The sequence below is a fragment of the Brachyhypopomus gauderio genome, chromosome 19 (genome assembly GCF_052324685.1).
Source record: "Brachyhypopomus gauderio isolate BG-103 chromosome 19, BGAUD_0.2, whole genome shotgun sequence".
In the NCBI taxonomy this organism is placed as follows: Eukaryota; Metazoa; Chordata; class Actinopteri; order Gymnotiformes; family Hypopomidae; genus Brachyhypopomus; species Brachyhypopomus gauderio.
Genome location: NC_135229.1, coordinates 5,307,670 through 5,320,402, shown reverse-complemented (window position 1 = coordinate 5,320,402; position 12,733 = coordinate 5,307,670). Strand labels below are relative to the sequence as shown.

Sequence of the window (12,733 nt, the reverse complement as noted above, 5' to 3'; positions counted from 1 at the left end):
GTGAGCTCTGTGTATACTCTCTTCAGAATATACAGTCATTTTGTCATGAAAAACCCATTTGCTACTTAAGTCCTACTGAGTACGAGCATAAAGAAATTATCTTTGTCTTTTTCGAGTATAAGATATTTGTTCAATCTAAACATATAACAGTTTGAAAATTCCTTTGTCTTTTCTCGAAGTCTGTGTTAAATCATTTGCACCAGGCTTATATTAAGAAGAAAAGTGCTATTTTGTAGAGATAAATATCATACAGCCTCTTTTTCCTTTATTTGTCTTGTGTTGTCCCAGAGGTTGGTTATCAATTACCTGGATCAATCACCGTTTGTTCTGCTAGATAATTGCCTCAAAGTAGGGTCTACAGGAGATACCTGACCACCACATTAGAAAATTACAGCTTTTAAAAGAAGCCTGCAGCTTTGGATGAGTGTGGTCTTCTTGAAACAATCCCTAATTGTTAAAAAGGAGTTTATGGACAAAAAGGTCTATAAAGAATCTTTGTTGTCCCTTTCCAGCTCTCATTAAGCCAAATTGAGGGTGAAGAAATTTGGTTGAAAGAGGATAGCTGACTGATAGGAGGATGGGTGATGAGAAGAGAAAAAGTCATAGGATACCTGCAGGAAAAAATGGTTGCTTCTGTTCATGATTCAAATTGCCCATTCGCTATTGGTGTGTAGACCTAGAATACACTTGTACAGATTGGAAACGTCAAACGCCATTTTAGTGCTGGAGATACGTCAAGTCTTCGCAACAACAATGGTTTGCACCACAGATTGCATTGAAAAACCGATACGCTTTTGTTTAGAAAGAGTTGGTAAGTTTATTGGACTTCACCCGTGGTGGTTTGTCAGCATTCCGCTTTTTTTGTCTGCGGCCCTTGGAGGTGGATTCTGTTTATTGGAGGACAGAATATGCAACGACATTCTGCAACAATTCACACCTGTCGATGGACGCGGAAAGACAGAAAAGCGCTTCTTTGAGACGTTTTTCCCGCACAATGAAGAAATGTTTTCCAGCCAACGTTTAAACTCAGATGGAATCTACGCAGCTTTGATATTCACCTGCCGGACAAACATCCTCAGTGTGGCCGCGCTTGATGAAGTATTGCGCATAGACCACAATGTGAGGCGAATGAGCGCACAGCATGGCGCACAACAATTTCTGTACGATGACATTTGTGCTAGAGTCAATAACTCATGCTATAGCAACTTGTTACTCCATATCTTAGATTACAACGCTACAAACATAAAGATGGTTAACTTAACGTTCCCTGTGCATCATCACCCCCAGCTCGGTCGTACACCCCTCGATCATTTTGTTGGGAAGGTGGAGGTTGACAACAGAGATGTTATTCAGAGTGCCAAAGCAGTGAGACTATTTTATTATTTACAAGAAAGAAATGGGACGCTAGAAAATGTTTGGTTGACAGAATTTGTTCGTTTGATGTCCAACTCATCCACAACTTTCACACAGGTATGCCAAGCATGGGCGCAGATGGAAATTCTGAAGTGAGGGGGACCAAGCTGTACTATATATATATATATATATATATATATATATATATATATATATATATATATATATATATATATATATATATATATATATATATATGCTTGTAGATGCTAGATTTCGGATGGGGTCAATATAAATCTGGAGGGGACATGTCCCCCCCAGTCCCCAGTGCCATCTGCGCCCCTGATGCCAAGTTATGTCAGTGTGGTGTGCGAAATGTGCTTTTTTGCCTAAACAGGTGAACCTGAAGTGAAATTATTTTTAACACAATGATGCAAATAAATGCAAACTGTATTTTTGAAGTGTGGTGACATTATTATTGTCAAGCACCACACATTTAATTAATTACTTAGACAGTATAAATGTAATAATTCTTACTGGTATTTAATTTTGTTGTTTCAGGTATCCTATTTTACGTCTATATCACGGCAGCAGGAATTTGAGAAAAGCACGAAATCTGTCACGTACCTTTTTGCACTGACCTATTTTATTGCCATTATCTTCTCAGTTCTGTCGTGCATAAGGTCTGTATCACACTTTACACACGGGAATAACCTGATGTAGGGGGAGACCAGGTATGGTTGTAACATGGGGAGAGTTGTAACACCATCAGTTCCACCCATCACAGATAAGATAGGAGTCATATGATCATTTCAGTATTTACCCAATTCCTCCCTGATCCCACATGGTGAATATCAAGGCTGGAAACAGGCACATGCACATTCCATAGAGAAAAAACTGATTTTGAGGTGAGAAAGTAAATTTCTGAATCAAGACTATATTTTGTTTAGTACTTATACTATTCGAGATAAAATCATATGAATTATACTAAATTAAAATGTAGTTTCTCATAAATTGTGATGCATTTTTCCCCTGTTAATTTCAAATCACCTTGCCAATACAACTAGTTAAACAGTGGCTGACAGGGGTGAGGCACATGGTATCTGCCATGTAACACACACACACACACACACACACACAAACATTGACGTTGTTCATTATTTGACCTACATGTTCTTTACACAGGTACATTGCATTAGTGTATATTAAGCATACATATTGTTAAATACATTTGTTCTTCTACACTAATTTACACACACACACACACACACACACACACACACACACACACACACACACACACACACATGAGTAAAACAGAATGTGGATATGAGTTATGGTCAGTCACAGAGAGAGAGACATTGTCCTGGATTGTTATTTTATAAAAAAAAAATGTTTGAAGCATTTTGCATTCTTTTGTCTAATTGCTACAACTTACCCCAGCATGTGTTACAACTTTGCATTTGACATCAATCCACGAGGGCTGTGATATTTGAATTTTTAGTAAACAAATGTCTGTACTTTGTATAAAAGTTTGAGAACTATAGCTCAAAAATTCAGTGAGTTACAGGTGCTGAAGCAAAAAGTGTTACAACCATACCCGGTCTCCCCTAACTTGTAGAGGCATCTAGTTTCAGTCTGAACAAGACGAAGCTGTTAACTGTGCATCATAAAATTTCGCTCCATAGACTCGACTGTGTGAGGAATAAAGTGTGGGTAGCTTCACTCGGAGTGATCTCAACTGGTCTCGCAGTGCTGTCCAGTTTTGGGTTCCTCTTACTTCTCAATGTCCCGTTTGTTATCACCGTGGCATCGTCTCCATTCTTGATACTCGGTAAGTCGTGGCCATTAAGGAAGGACATTATTTAAATCTCAGAAACAGTTTTAGACTACTTTAGGCTGGATTGTAGGGAATAAAATGCAAGAATATGTGTTTTACGAAGTACTTGGTGGATCTGGATGATAACTCACATACGGTTATCAAGCAGTCAATTGTCCACTAGCTGGTGCTACTGGGGGAAAATACAATCACTGAAGTGCTTTTCGTCAATGACAGTGTGTCCTTGTTCTTCTAGGGATTGGTATCGATGACATGTTCATTATGATCTCCTGCTGGCAACAGACCAACGTCCAGGACAGCGTAGCAGACCGAATGGCTCGAACCTACAGGGAAGCAGCCATCCTCCTCACAGTCACCACCCTGACCGATGTGTTGGCCTTTTACCTCAGTTTCAACAACCCCTTCCCCTCTGTACAGTCCTTCTGCTTGTATGCTGGCACGGCCATCTTGTTCTGCTACCTGTATAACATCACCTTCTTTGGTGCTTGTTTGGCTCTAAATGGGAGGAGAGAGAAAGGCAACCGACATTGGTTGACCTGCATGAAGGTTCTAGAAGAATGTCCGCCAGGAGCTCACAGGGGCTTCGCCGCATGCTGTGTGGGAGGAGCCTACAACCATGAAACCAGAGCAGAGGAGGAACATCCAATGACCGTGTTCTTCAGGAAGTACTACGGACCAGTTCTGACCACAGCTTGGTCCAAAGCATCGGTGATTGTTCTCTACATCGGATACATTTCCATCAGTGTCTATGGATGCACTAGAATCAAAGAAGGCATCGACCTCAAGAATCTGGCAGTCGATCGGTCTTACTTAATCAAATACTACGAGGATCAAGCTTCGTGCTTTTCTGATTATGGACCAAACGTCATGTTGGCCGTGAACGGCACGGTCCGATATTGGGAAGAAGCTGAACGAGCTCAACTCGAATCGTGCTTCGCAGATTTCATCAGCCTTCCTTTCGTCAATGATCTGTCAACCTCTTGGCTTCACTCCTTTGAGCGGTATGCTGAAGAAAAGAGCATCGCGATTGGCTCAGAAGCCACATTCAAGGAACACCTGCATCCTTTTCTACGACAACATCCGATGCTCCGACAGGACGTCAGCATCACCAACGGTTCCATACGTGCCTCTCGAGTCTTTCTCCAGACAGTCAGCGTTGTACACAAGGAGAAAACGATGCTGCAGTCAGTGAGAAACGCAGCACAACACTGTGATTTTCCTCTGGTTGTCTACCATCCAGCATTCATATACTATGACCAGTATACCGTGATCGCAGACAACACTATTCAGACTGTTAGCGTGGCCACTCTGGTAATGTTAGTCATCTCCCTGAGCCTCATTCCCAACCCCCTGTGTGCTTTGTGGGTTGCCTTCGCCATCGCCTCCGTCGTCGTGGGAGTGGCAGGCTTCATGGCGTTGCTAGGCATCAACTTAGATTCCATCTCCATGATCAACCTGGTCATTTGCATCGGGTTCTCCGTGGACTTCTCCGCCCATATCTCCCACACGTTCGCATCCAGCACCAAAGCCGGTGGAGATGAGAAGGTTGTGGAGGCACTGTCGCACCTAGGCTATCCTATACTGCAAGGAGCACTGTCCACCATGCTGGGGGTCGTAGCACTCTCAGCTTCCGTTAGCTACATCTTTAGAACTTTTTTCACCATCATGTTTCTGGTGATTTCATTTGGGCTAATTCATGGCATTGCTTTTATCCCAGTGTTTTTAAGCTTATCTGGATTTTTCTGCAGGTGATCATTTTTCTTGCTTCTATGGCCAATGAAAAATATATTTTTTTGTGCTGACTTTTAGAGTCCTTGATAAAACAGTGAATTTGATTAATTAGAAACATGCCTTCCATTAATGTAATTCTGAAGGCATGAAGTGTCACATGGTTTACCTATCGATATACAAAAGGTATGTGTTTCATAATATCAGGAAGAGTAATAAAGTTGCTGATTGACTCATCACAAAAGTGATTTCATAAAAAAACAAGACATGGTCAGGTTTCTAGGCATAACTTATTTCACTTTTATTAATTTCAGCAAACTCACCAAGCAAACTTCAAACTAAAATCAAACTTTTTCATCTATACATCTATATACAATGATAAAATGTTCCCACATCATTTTATTGGTATGTACACAACTCGGCTTGTGTGAAGGAAGACGTACATAGTGGTGCAGTCAACTGAAATATAAACCAGCATAAATAAATGATACCAGTATATAATATAGATTGAATCAACTGTTCATAGCTTCAAGAATAAAGTGTATAATGCAGCAATAGATAAGTAACATGAAACGACCAATCAAACCTTTTAGGAGGTCTTAAGATTGTGCATGGATTGTAATGAAATTTCATCTCATTCTATAATAAAGCATAAATTGTTTATTTATTTTTCTATTTTCTCATTCCCTCACATTTTCATGACCACTCCATTTGTCCAGAATCGTGGAGGGGACCAATGGATGGATTAAGTATATTCGTCAGACCAAAGGCACAGTTATGCATTTCATTTTAAATGCCACCAATTCTTTACTGTCTTCTAGTTTGTAATGAATAAAATCCAGTTAATTCTGTGTAATGTTGATATAAGGTCCCTATCTACTGATCTAGGGAATTCTGGGCAAGTGATTCAACAGGACACTCCGGTGTCCAGATCCAAATAAAGCGAAAGCCACTTCTGAAGCAGCATGTATCGCAACCAATCAACTAAAACATGAAACATCTTAAACATATGACTGTTACACTCACCACAGTGCCTGGGCACAGTTCTTAGTCCCTCGGGTAAATGCCAAGTCCTCCATTGCGTTTTCTGAAGTCCACTGCGAGATGCGTGCTACACACATCAGCTGGGACAACTCGGAGAACCGTGGTGTAGAGGAACACGGACGTGATTACGCACTAATCGTGCAACTCAAGACTGCTTCAGGTTTGTGATTTGTGATCTGGTTTGTCTTCTCCATTATACTGCTGGTGAATGGCCATAGAACACAGATGAGAACTGATTATTGGGAAAAGCCCAACAATTCAAAACTGGCTTAAATGGAGGGAGTAGTGTGAAGATGATTTAAAAAAAAAAAAAACAATGTTGATTTCACCTCAGTCAACTGTACACACTGTAAAACACACGAGGGCTGGCTCAGAACACACGGGATGAGGTTTACGAGCACTTTTGTGAATTTAAACTCATGAAGATGTCATATTGCATTTGTACATACAGGAAACCTCCCCCCCCCCACCACCACCTTCTTGATGATCCTGCACCACGCCCTCATCTTCTCACTCATCTGCTGTCCAACGTCTTCCCCTCCAGGACCATTTGGATCTCTTTGGCGTCCAGCGTCTCGTACCTCAGCAAAGCCTCCGCCAGGTTCTTGTGCTCTTTGGCACGAGACTTCAGGAGCGTCTTAGCCCGCTCGTACGAATCCTGAGGGCCAAGTGAAGGAGGTGTGGGTTTAGGTTTAATTTACTCTTCAAGGGGAATTTTTAGTGAAATATAGTAATGAAAGGATTTCAAACTAATGGTTAAATGCTATAAATTGGATGCCAGACTTACTCTCAAAAGCGTCCTGACTTCCTGTTCAACCACTGCTTGTGTCTCTGGGCTCTGCTTGGTGAGATCACTGTACGTCATGACACCCAGCTGGACATCAAAGTAAACACACGCACACTTCAGTATTTTGAAAATGTACACAATCTCCAATGCCACATCCCTATATATCAGGGTATTAATTAGGGTAATTATTATTAGAATTAGAATTATTAGATTATTAGAATACCTACAGCTTCATAAATAGTTCTGTGAAACTCTAATGATGAATACTAATGATTATATATATTAATTTTTCACAGCCCCTGGGAGGACTCGGCGAACACCACAAACCTTTTCACTCATGCCAAACCTCGTCACCATCATTTTTGCTATTTTAGTAGCACTGTCAAAATCACTTGATGCACCTGTCAGAATAAACCAAATATAAATTAAACACAAAAAAGACCTCAAAACCATAACTACATGATTTTTACAATAATACACTTTACTACAAGTAAAAGGCAATTCCAGCATTTCAAGCATGGAGAAATAAATATGCACTTGTACTCAAAAAGCTAGCTAACTTGCTAGTTAGGGTTTTAGCCTTTGAATTAAATAGACTTCAGAGCATTTCTGTAAGTCACTCTGGACACAGGCATCTGCCATCAGCTGTAAAAGTAAAGGGATGCAGACGGTTTGCTGGCCCCCCAGAGCTGACAAAGACCCTTTTGCGGAGGGGGTCGTGGGTGGAACGTACCTGTGGTGATGTTCTCGTTACCGAAGATGAGCTCCTCGGCCACGCGGCCCCCCATGCTGACGTCCATCTGCGCCAGCAGCTGTGACCGCGTCTCGCTCCAGCGGTCATTCTCCGGCAGCATGGACACCTGGACGGGGGGAGGAGGGACGGTGGTATCTACGTTAGGGGCAGATATGTCTGCAGAGCGCTGGACCTCCAGGACTAAGGCCACACAGATGCACAGAATGTCACTCACGTGTCCCAGAGTCGGACCTCTGGGCATGATGGTGGCCTTGTTGATGGGCATGGCGTCTCTAGTGTAGTACGCGATGATGGCGTGACCGGACTCGTGATACGCCGTGATCAACTTGTTTTTGTTGTCTATCTCCGCGCTGCGGCGTTCTGGGCCTGCGTGGGCCAAAAAATAGAAGAACAAACTAAGGAAACGTGGAAAGAGGAAGACCAGAAAGCATCAATTCTAGTCCTGGAAGGTCTTAGGCTTTTCTGTTTGGTGCCGTTCCTAGATGGCATGGTGATCAATCAAGGAGAAGAACCGTTAGGGGCACTCGACCGCAGATCTTGATGGCCCCTTCAACCCCCTGTTGACCTTTGACCCACAGTTTCCTCTGTGGAGAAGATCTCACCCATCAGGATCTTGTCCTTGGCGAACTCCAGCTCCTTCATGGTCACCATGTCCTTGCCATCCACAGCTGCCTTCAGGGCAGCCTGGTTTACCAGGTTCTCCAGCTCAGCACCAGAGAAGCCCACCGTTCCTCTCGCAATGATCTCTGCCTCCACAGCTGTAGACAATGGATCGGGAGTCAGTCATTGGATTAAGGGCAATTATGCAATTACTGGCTAATCACAATTGCAGTTTGGGCCACTAGGTAATACCAGAACTCAGTCTGTTAATATTGATATAAATGTTGATTTATTACAACACAACATCAACTACGTAGCATGTACCTGGGTCTACTTTGATTTTTTTGAGGTACCACTTGAGGATCTCAGTACGTCCCTTCACGTCGGGTCTGGGGACAGTCACTTGCATGTCAAAGCGCCCTGGCCGGATCAGCGCACTGGGGACAGGGACAAACGTTGTCAGACTGGCTGCAATTTTAAGAAGTAACCTTAAACAGCATGGACTCAACGCAGAACTACAAGCGACCGTCTAAGATGCATGGAAAGACCATACTTATCCAAGGCTTCGGGGAAGTTTGTAGCACCAATGATGATTACACCCTCGTTGGGTTTAAACCTACGGATGTCACACATTTGATCAAACACACATCAGTGGTGTCCAGATTACTACGTATTAAAGAAATAAAGCCAGTGTGAATGGCGCATGCATCAAAGCTCACCCATCCATCTCAGCCAGCAGCTGATTGATTGTCTGTCTGGAATAAGGGTGCATGGGAGACTCGATCCTCTTTCCACCTACGCTGTCCAGCTCATCAATGAAGATCACACAAGGAGCATTGGCCTTGGCCTCCCCTAGTGGCAGAACAGAGAATTACCACAACAGACTACATGAGCACGCCACGTGTTTGAAGTTAAATCCTTAAGAACAGGAGTCAATTGAAACTGCTGGACAAATATGTAGCCATAGGCAATGAAGGGCTGCATTTTAATGAAAGGGACAGAGCAACAGACACACCAATGTTTTCCGCCATTAGTAGCCGGGAAAAACGTACGGAAAAGGTTCCTGATACGGCTCGCGCCAACTCCGACAAACATCTCGTCAAACTCCGATCCGGAGGCGTAGTAGAAAGGTACGTCGGCCTCCCCCGCCACCGCCCGGGCCAGCAGGGTTTTTCCCGTGCCTGGAGGCCCGACCAGAAGGATCCCTGCGGAGAAACACGTCTTTAACGAGCCGGTACAAGACCTTCATGACCGAGTGAGTCAGTAGTATCAAACAGCTTCTACACCAAGGAACTGGTGAGTGACAGTTTGTAGTTAAGGCTGTAAAGTACTTTAGAATAATGTATGCTGTCTTGCCTTTGGGGAGCTTCCCGCCCAGGACTGTGAACTTCTGGGGGTTCCTTAGGAACTCCACAACTTCCTGCAGCTCGTTCTTGGCCTCCTCCACGCCTTTGACATGTTCGAAAGTGACGTTTTTCATCTGCACAGGATCCACTGCTGAATCCAGGCCTGATGTGGTTCGGAATCGCACTGTCCAGAACGGTTAGATTACACATCAAACACCAAAGGCACTTGGCACACACACATGCACACACTTCTTGCTGCTATGATCATGGGGATTAGCAGTCAAATGGGATGTGGGGGTTATCTTTGAACTAGGATTCTAACTGTTATACTGGTCTACTACTTAAATAGGGGTCATTTCTCTTTGCTTTTCCTTTCCAAGTAGAAACAATGATGGCTTGAGGAAGAAAAGTCAAATACATAAATAGTGAAGGCTAGAACAGAAGCCTTTACCCGATAGAAACGGTGTTTTGGACAATCCATATAATCCCACCAGCAACAGGACCAGTAAAATCAGACGAGTCCTCCTCAGCGATTCTAAATATGCACAGGAAAACATTTGACAAAATAGTTTTCAAAGCCAACAAATTATGTATCTAAAGTCACCTCACAAGACTACGCCCAAACCAACAGCCTAAAGCATCATGAACAGGGACAGTGAGTATTATGCAAATGTTACCCTGTGTTCTCTGAGTCAGAGCCTGGGCTTTCAGGAATCCCTCTGCAAAGCCCGTTTTAAAGGCGTCCTGATGGGCTTCAGGGACGTTCCTGGTTTTCAGAAGCTTGTCTAAAGTCTCCACGTCTTGACCTTTGTCTCTTGTGAGAAAGCCCTGTAGAAACAAAAATAAAACATCAGAAACAGACAAGTTTATACTAAAAAAAAGCAAACAAAAAAATTATTATATTGTAATTAAATGTACCTAAAGATATATTAAAATTAATTAATTTCAACATGGGATTATACATGGCACTCATTAAAAGCACTATCTTAAACAGGAGATGAATTTCAAGCATAAAGCACATACCTTCATAAAAGACGGAGTGAATGTATCAGTGTCCACTGCACGGTCAACTCCACTCTGGAGACGCCTTGTTTTGGATTTCAGTGTCTTAAATCCTCTACTTTGAATCCACACTGAAAAAGAAAAGTCCATTAAAAAAAATGTTAAAAATGCCTATGTCGCGTGTCTGACATGAAACAAAACAAGGTACATGTCAATTATCTGTTCAAACAATGGATTTACCTGGTAAGAACCTCAGATCTGTACACACCGTCTGAAGAGGGGAAGGACTCTGTCTGCAAAACACTGGGGAACCAGCACCCATCTTAGCAAACGAGAAACCTGGAGATCACAGAAAGGCAAACCTTCATTCACACATGTCCACACGTACAGCTCATTAGGAGAACCTGCCCTACACAGGAGACTACAGGTATTAAAGTGAAGAAGAAATGCCGTTACGTTTCACGTCCAGCGCACGCACGCGTCTCACCATGTTTGTTGTGAAAGAAGGAGTTTGTCGAGAGATGAGAGGTCTTCCAGGGGTTTGATCCTGCTCTGGGAGATGGCGAGGATGACTTCTCAGTCTCAAAGGGCAACAGTCTATCCACGAGTGCATCCAGCTGACCTGCTCCTAGTTCCATCAGTCCAAGATCCCTTATGTTCCATGAAGGCTTCACAACACAAAAGCAAGAAAGATTATTAACGATACAAGACTGTGTAAGAGCAGATCTTTAATACATTAGTATTCATTAAAAAGGTACTTTGAGGTCATCAATAGAAGCAAATCAAGTGGTCCAGGCCGTGTCATATCGGTGATATTACAGTGTCTGTGCTGAAGTACTGCTGTGTATTACCTCTACGGCGTGTACGTCTTGCTCTGCGGCGCTCTCCCTGTGTGTGGGCTTGACCGAGCTGCTGCACACCACTGAACTCTTCAAGGAATGCAGGGCACTGATGAGGTGACTCAGTGGAACTGTTACCTGAGAAAGGACAGAACAAGAACCATCGCCATCCCTCAAACTTGGGTTTCTACACGTTCTGTTCTGATTTACAGTTAAATACCTAGGAGCAACGAGCCCCACTGAAAGGTCAAACATTAGTTTTATGGGCACGATCAACCCTGACAGATTAAAAGGCCCACAACCTTCTGGCTAGCAAAAAAAGCTCAATGAATGGCACAAACCAGCAAGTGAACGCAGTTAGGACAGTTAAAACAGGACAAACATCAGCAGCTCGCTTTAATTGTGTTTACACTGTCCAGCTAATCTAGTGAACTGCCATAGCTAGCTGTAATGTCGGCTACCATCACGAATGTCAGGTAAATAGGCTAATTTAGCTAGCTACCTATATAACCAGCTATACATCACCATATATTTGTGTAGATAAACAGTTAGTTAGAGAAGTAATGAAGTAATGAACATTCGCGCTTCAAGCTGTTTCACGAACGGGACCTTCAGCTTACGCTATTTATATGTTAGCATTAGCATTAGCTTGCTTAACGGTGAACGTTATGAAAACATCCGGCCAAAAGTTACACAGTTGGGTGGAGCCAGGCCGGCGTTACCTGTGGCTGTACGGTGGACGAGAGAGAAAACATTTCCGATTAAACTACAACTCTGTGCCACACATGCGAATATATTCGGCTAGCCGCGTTAATGTGAAGTAAACGTCCTCCAGCGGCGTCGTCCCCGCTAGTCTCGCGCTAGTCTCACGAGCGCGCTAACGTATTTTTTTTTCTCACGCAGCGCTGAAAAGGCGCACCTTCCGCTCACGTGACCTCTAGTGACTCCTTTTGATGAAATGTCTGACAACGACGAAGTCCACAAATTTTTAAAGCACAATTGAAAACAATATACGCATTAAAGACCTTAAAATATTAGTTGGAATGCACACATGTAAAAGATTTTGGCTAATTTATTTTAATTAGATTGATACATTTTGTTTTTAAATATTATACAGCATTTGCTCATCGGTGCAAGGGAGGTGGTGTTTGAAAATAATCACAATTATACACAATTATACTGTAATCTGTAATCTGGAACACATGTTGATGTACAGGTTTGAGATAGATTTATTGCACCTTTTGTCTGAATCGATCGATTTGTTTCACTAACGCTCTTCAACTTGAAAAAGCACTTCAGACACAACTGAATGACAGTTAAAGCGCATTCTTCTCGAATGGTCAATAAGAAAAATCCATAGCTAAGTAGCTAGCTATATAACAAATACCCCAGGTTTATTTTTTATTTACTTGTAAAACCTTTTACATCCCTCAGTATAGT

At 42.7% G+C, this 12,733-nt stretch overlaps 2 protein-coding genes across 2 annotated transcripts; one reads left to right on the top strand and one right to left on the bottom strand.

Moving 5' to 3' along the window:
* The first annotated feature begins 753 nt into the window (after positions 1-753).
* ptchd3b (patched domain containing 3b) lies at positions 754-5,931 on the top strand. The gene is made up of 4 exons (XM_076980866.1): positions 754-1,470; positions 1,915-2,036; positions 3,042-3,187; positions 3,429-5,931. The coding sequence occupies exons 1-4, from the start codon at positions 754-756 to the stop codon at positions 4,943-4,945; spliced, it is 2,502 nt and encodes an 833-aa protein (XP_076836981.1). The 3' UTR covers positions 4,946-5,931.
* On the bottom strand, positions 5,193-12,194 carry yme1l1b (YME1-like 1b). The gene is made up of 18 exons (XM_076980867.1): positions 12,016-12,194; positions 11,306-11,431; positions 10,942-11,122; positions 10,695-10,793; positions 10,476-10,585; positions 10,130-10,280; positions 9,904-9,987; positions 9,463-9,636; positions 9,159-9,311; positions 8,826-8,958; positions 8,660-8,722; positions 8,431-8,543; positions 8,109-8,264; positions 7,721-7,872; positions 7,486-7,612; positions 7,080-7,153; positions 6,753-6,839; positions 5,193-6,623 (listed from the first exon to the last, which is right to left on the bottom strand). Exons 1-18 carry the CDS (start codon positions 12,046-12,048, stop codon positions 6,480-6,482), a joined length of 2,160 nt encoding a protein of 719 aa, XP_076836982.1. The 5' UTR covers positions 12,049-12,194; the 3' UTR covers positions 5,193-6,479.
* Between the last annotated feature and the right edge of the window lie 539 nt (positions 12,195-12,733).

Excerpts from the sequence above, each read along its gene's own strand:
- ptchd3b (XM_076980866.1), top strand. The coding sequence starts at position 754 with ATGGTTTGCACCACAGATTGCATTGAAAAACCGATACGCTTTTGTTTA. Across the intron at positions 1,471-1,914 it reads CATCCACAACTTTCACACAG|GTATCCTATTTTACGTCTAT; the intron begins GTATGCCAAGCA and ends TTGTTGTTTCAG. Across the intron at positions 3,188-3,428 it reads GTCTCCATTCTTGATACTCG|GGATTGGTATCGATGACATG; the intron begins GTAAGTCGTGGC and ends TTGTTCTTCTAG.
- yme1l1b (XM_076980867.1), bottom strand. The coding sequence starts at position 12,048 with ATGTTTTCTCTCTCGTCCACCGTACAGCCACAG. Across the intron at positions 7,613-7,720 it reads GAGGTCCGACTCTGGGACAC|GTGTCCATGCTGCCGGAGAA; the intron begins GTGAGTGACATT and ends CCCCCCGTCCAG. Across the intron at positions 6,840-7,079 it reads GGTTTGGCATGAGTGAAAAG|CTGGGTGTCATGACGTACAG; the intron begins GTTTGTGGTGTT and ends TTTGATGTCCAG.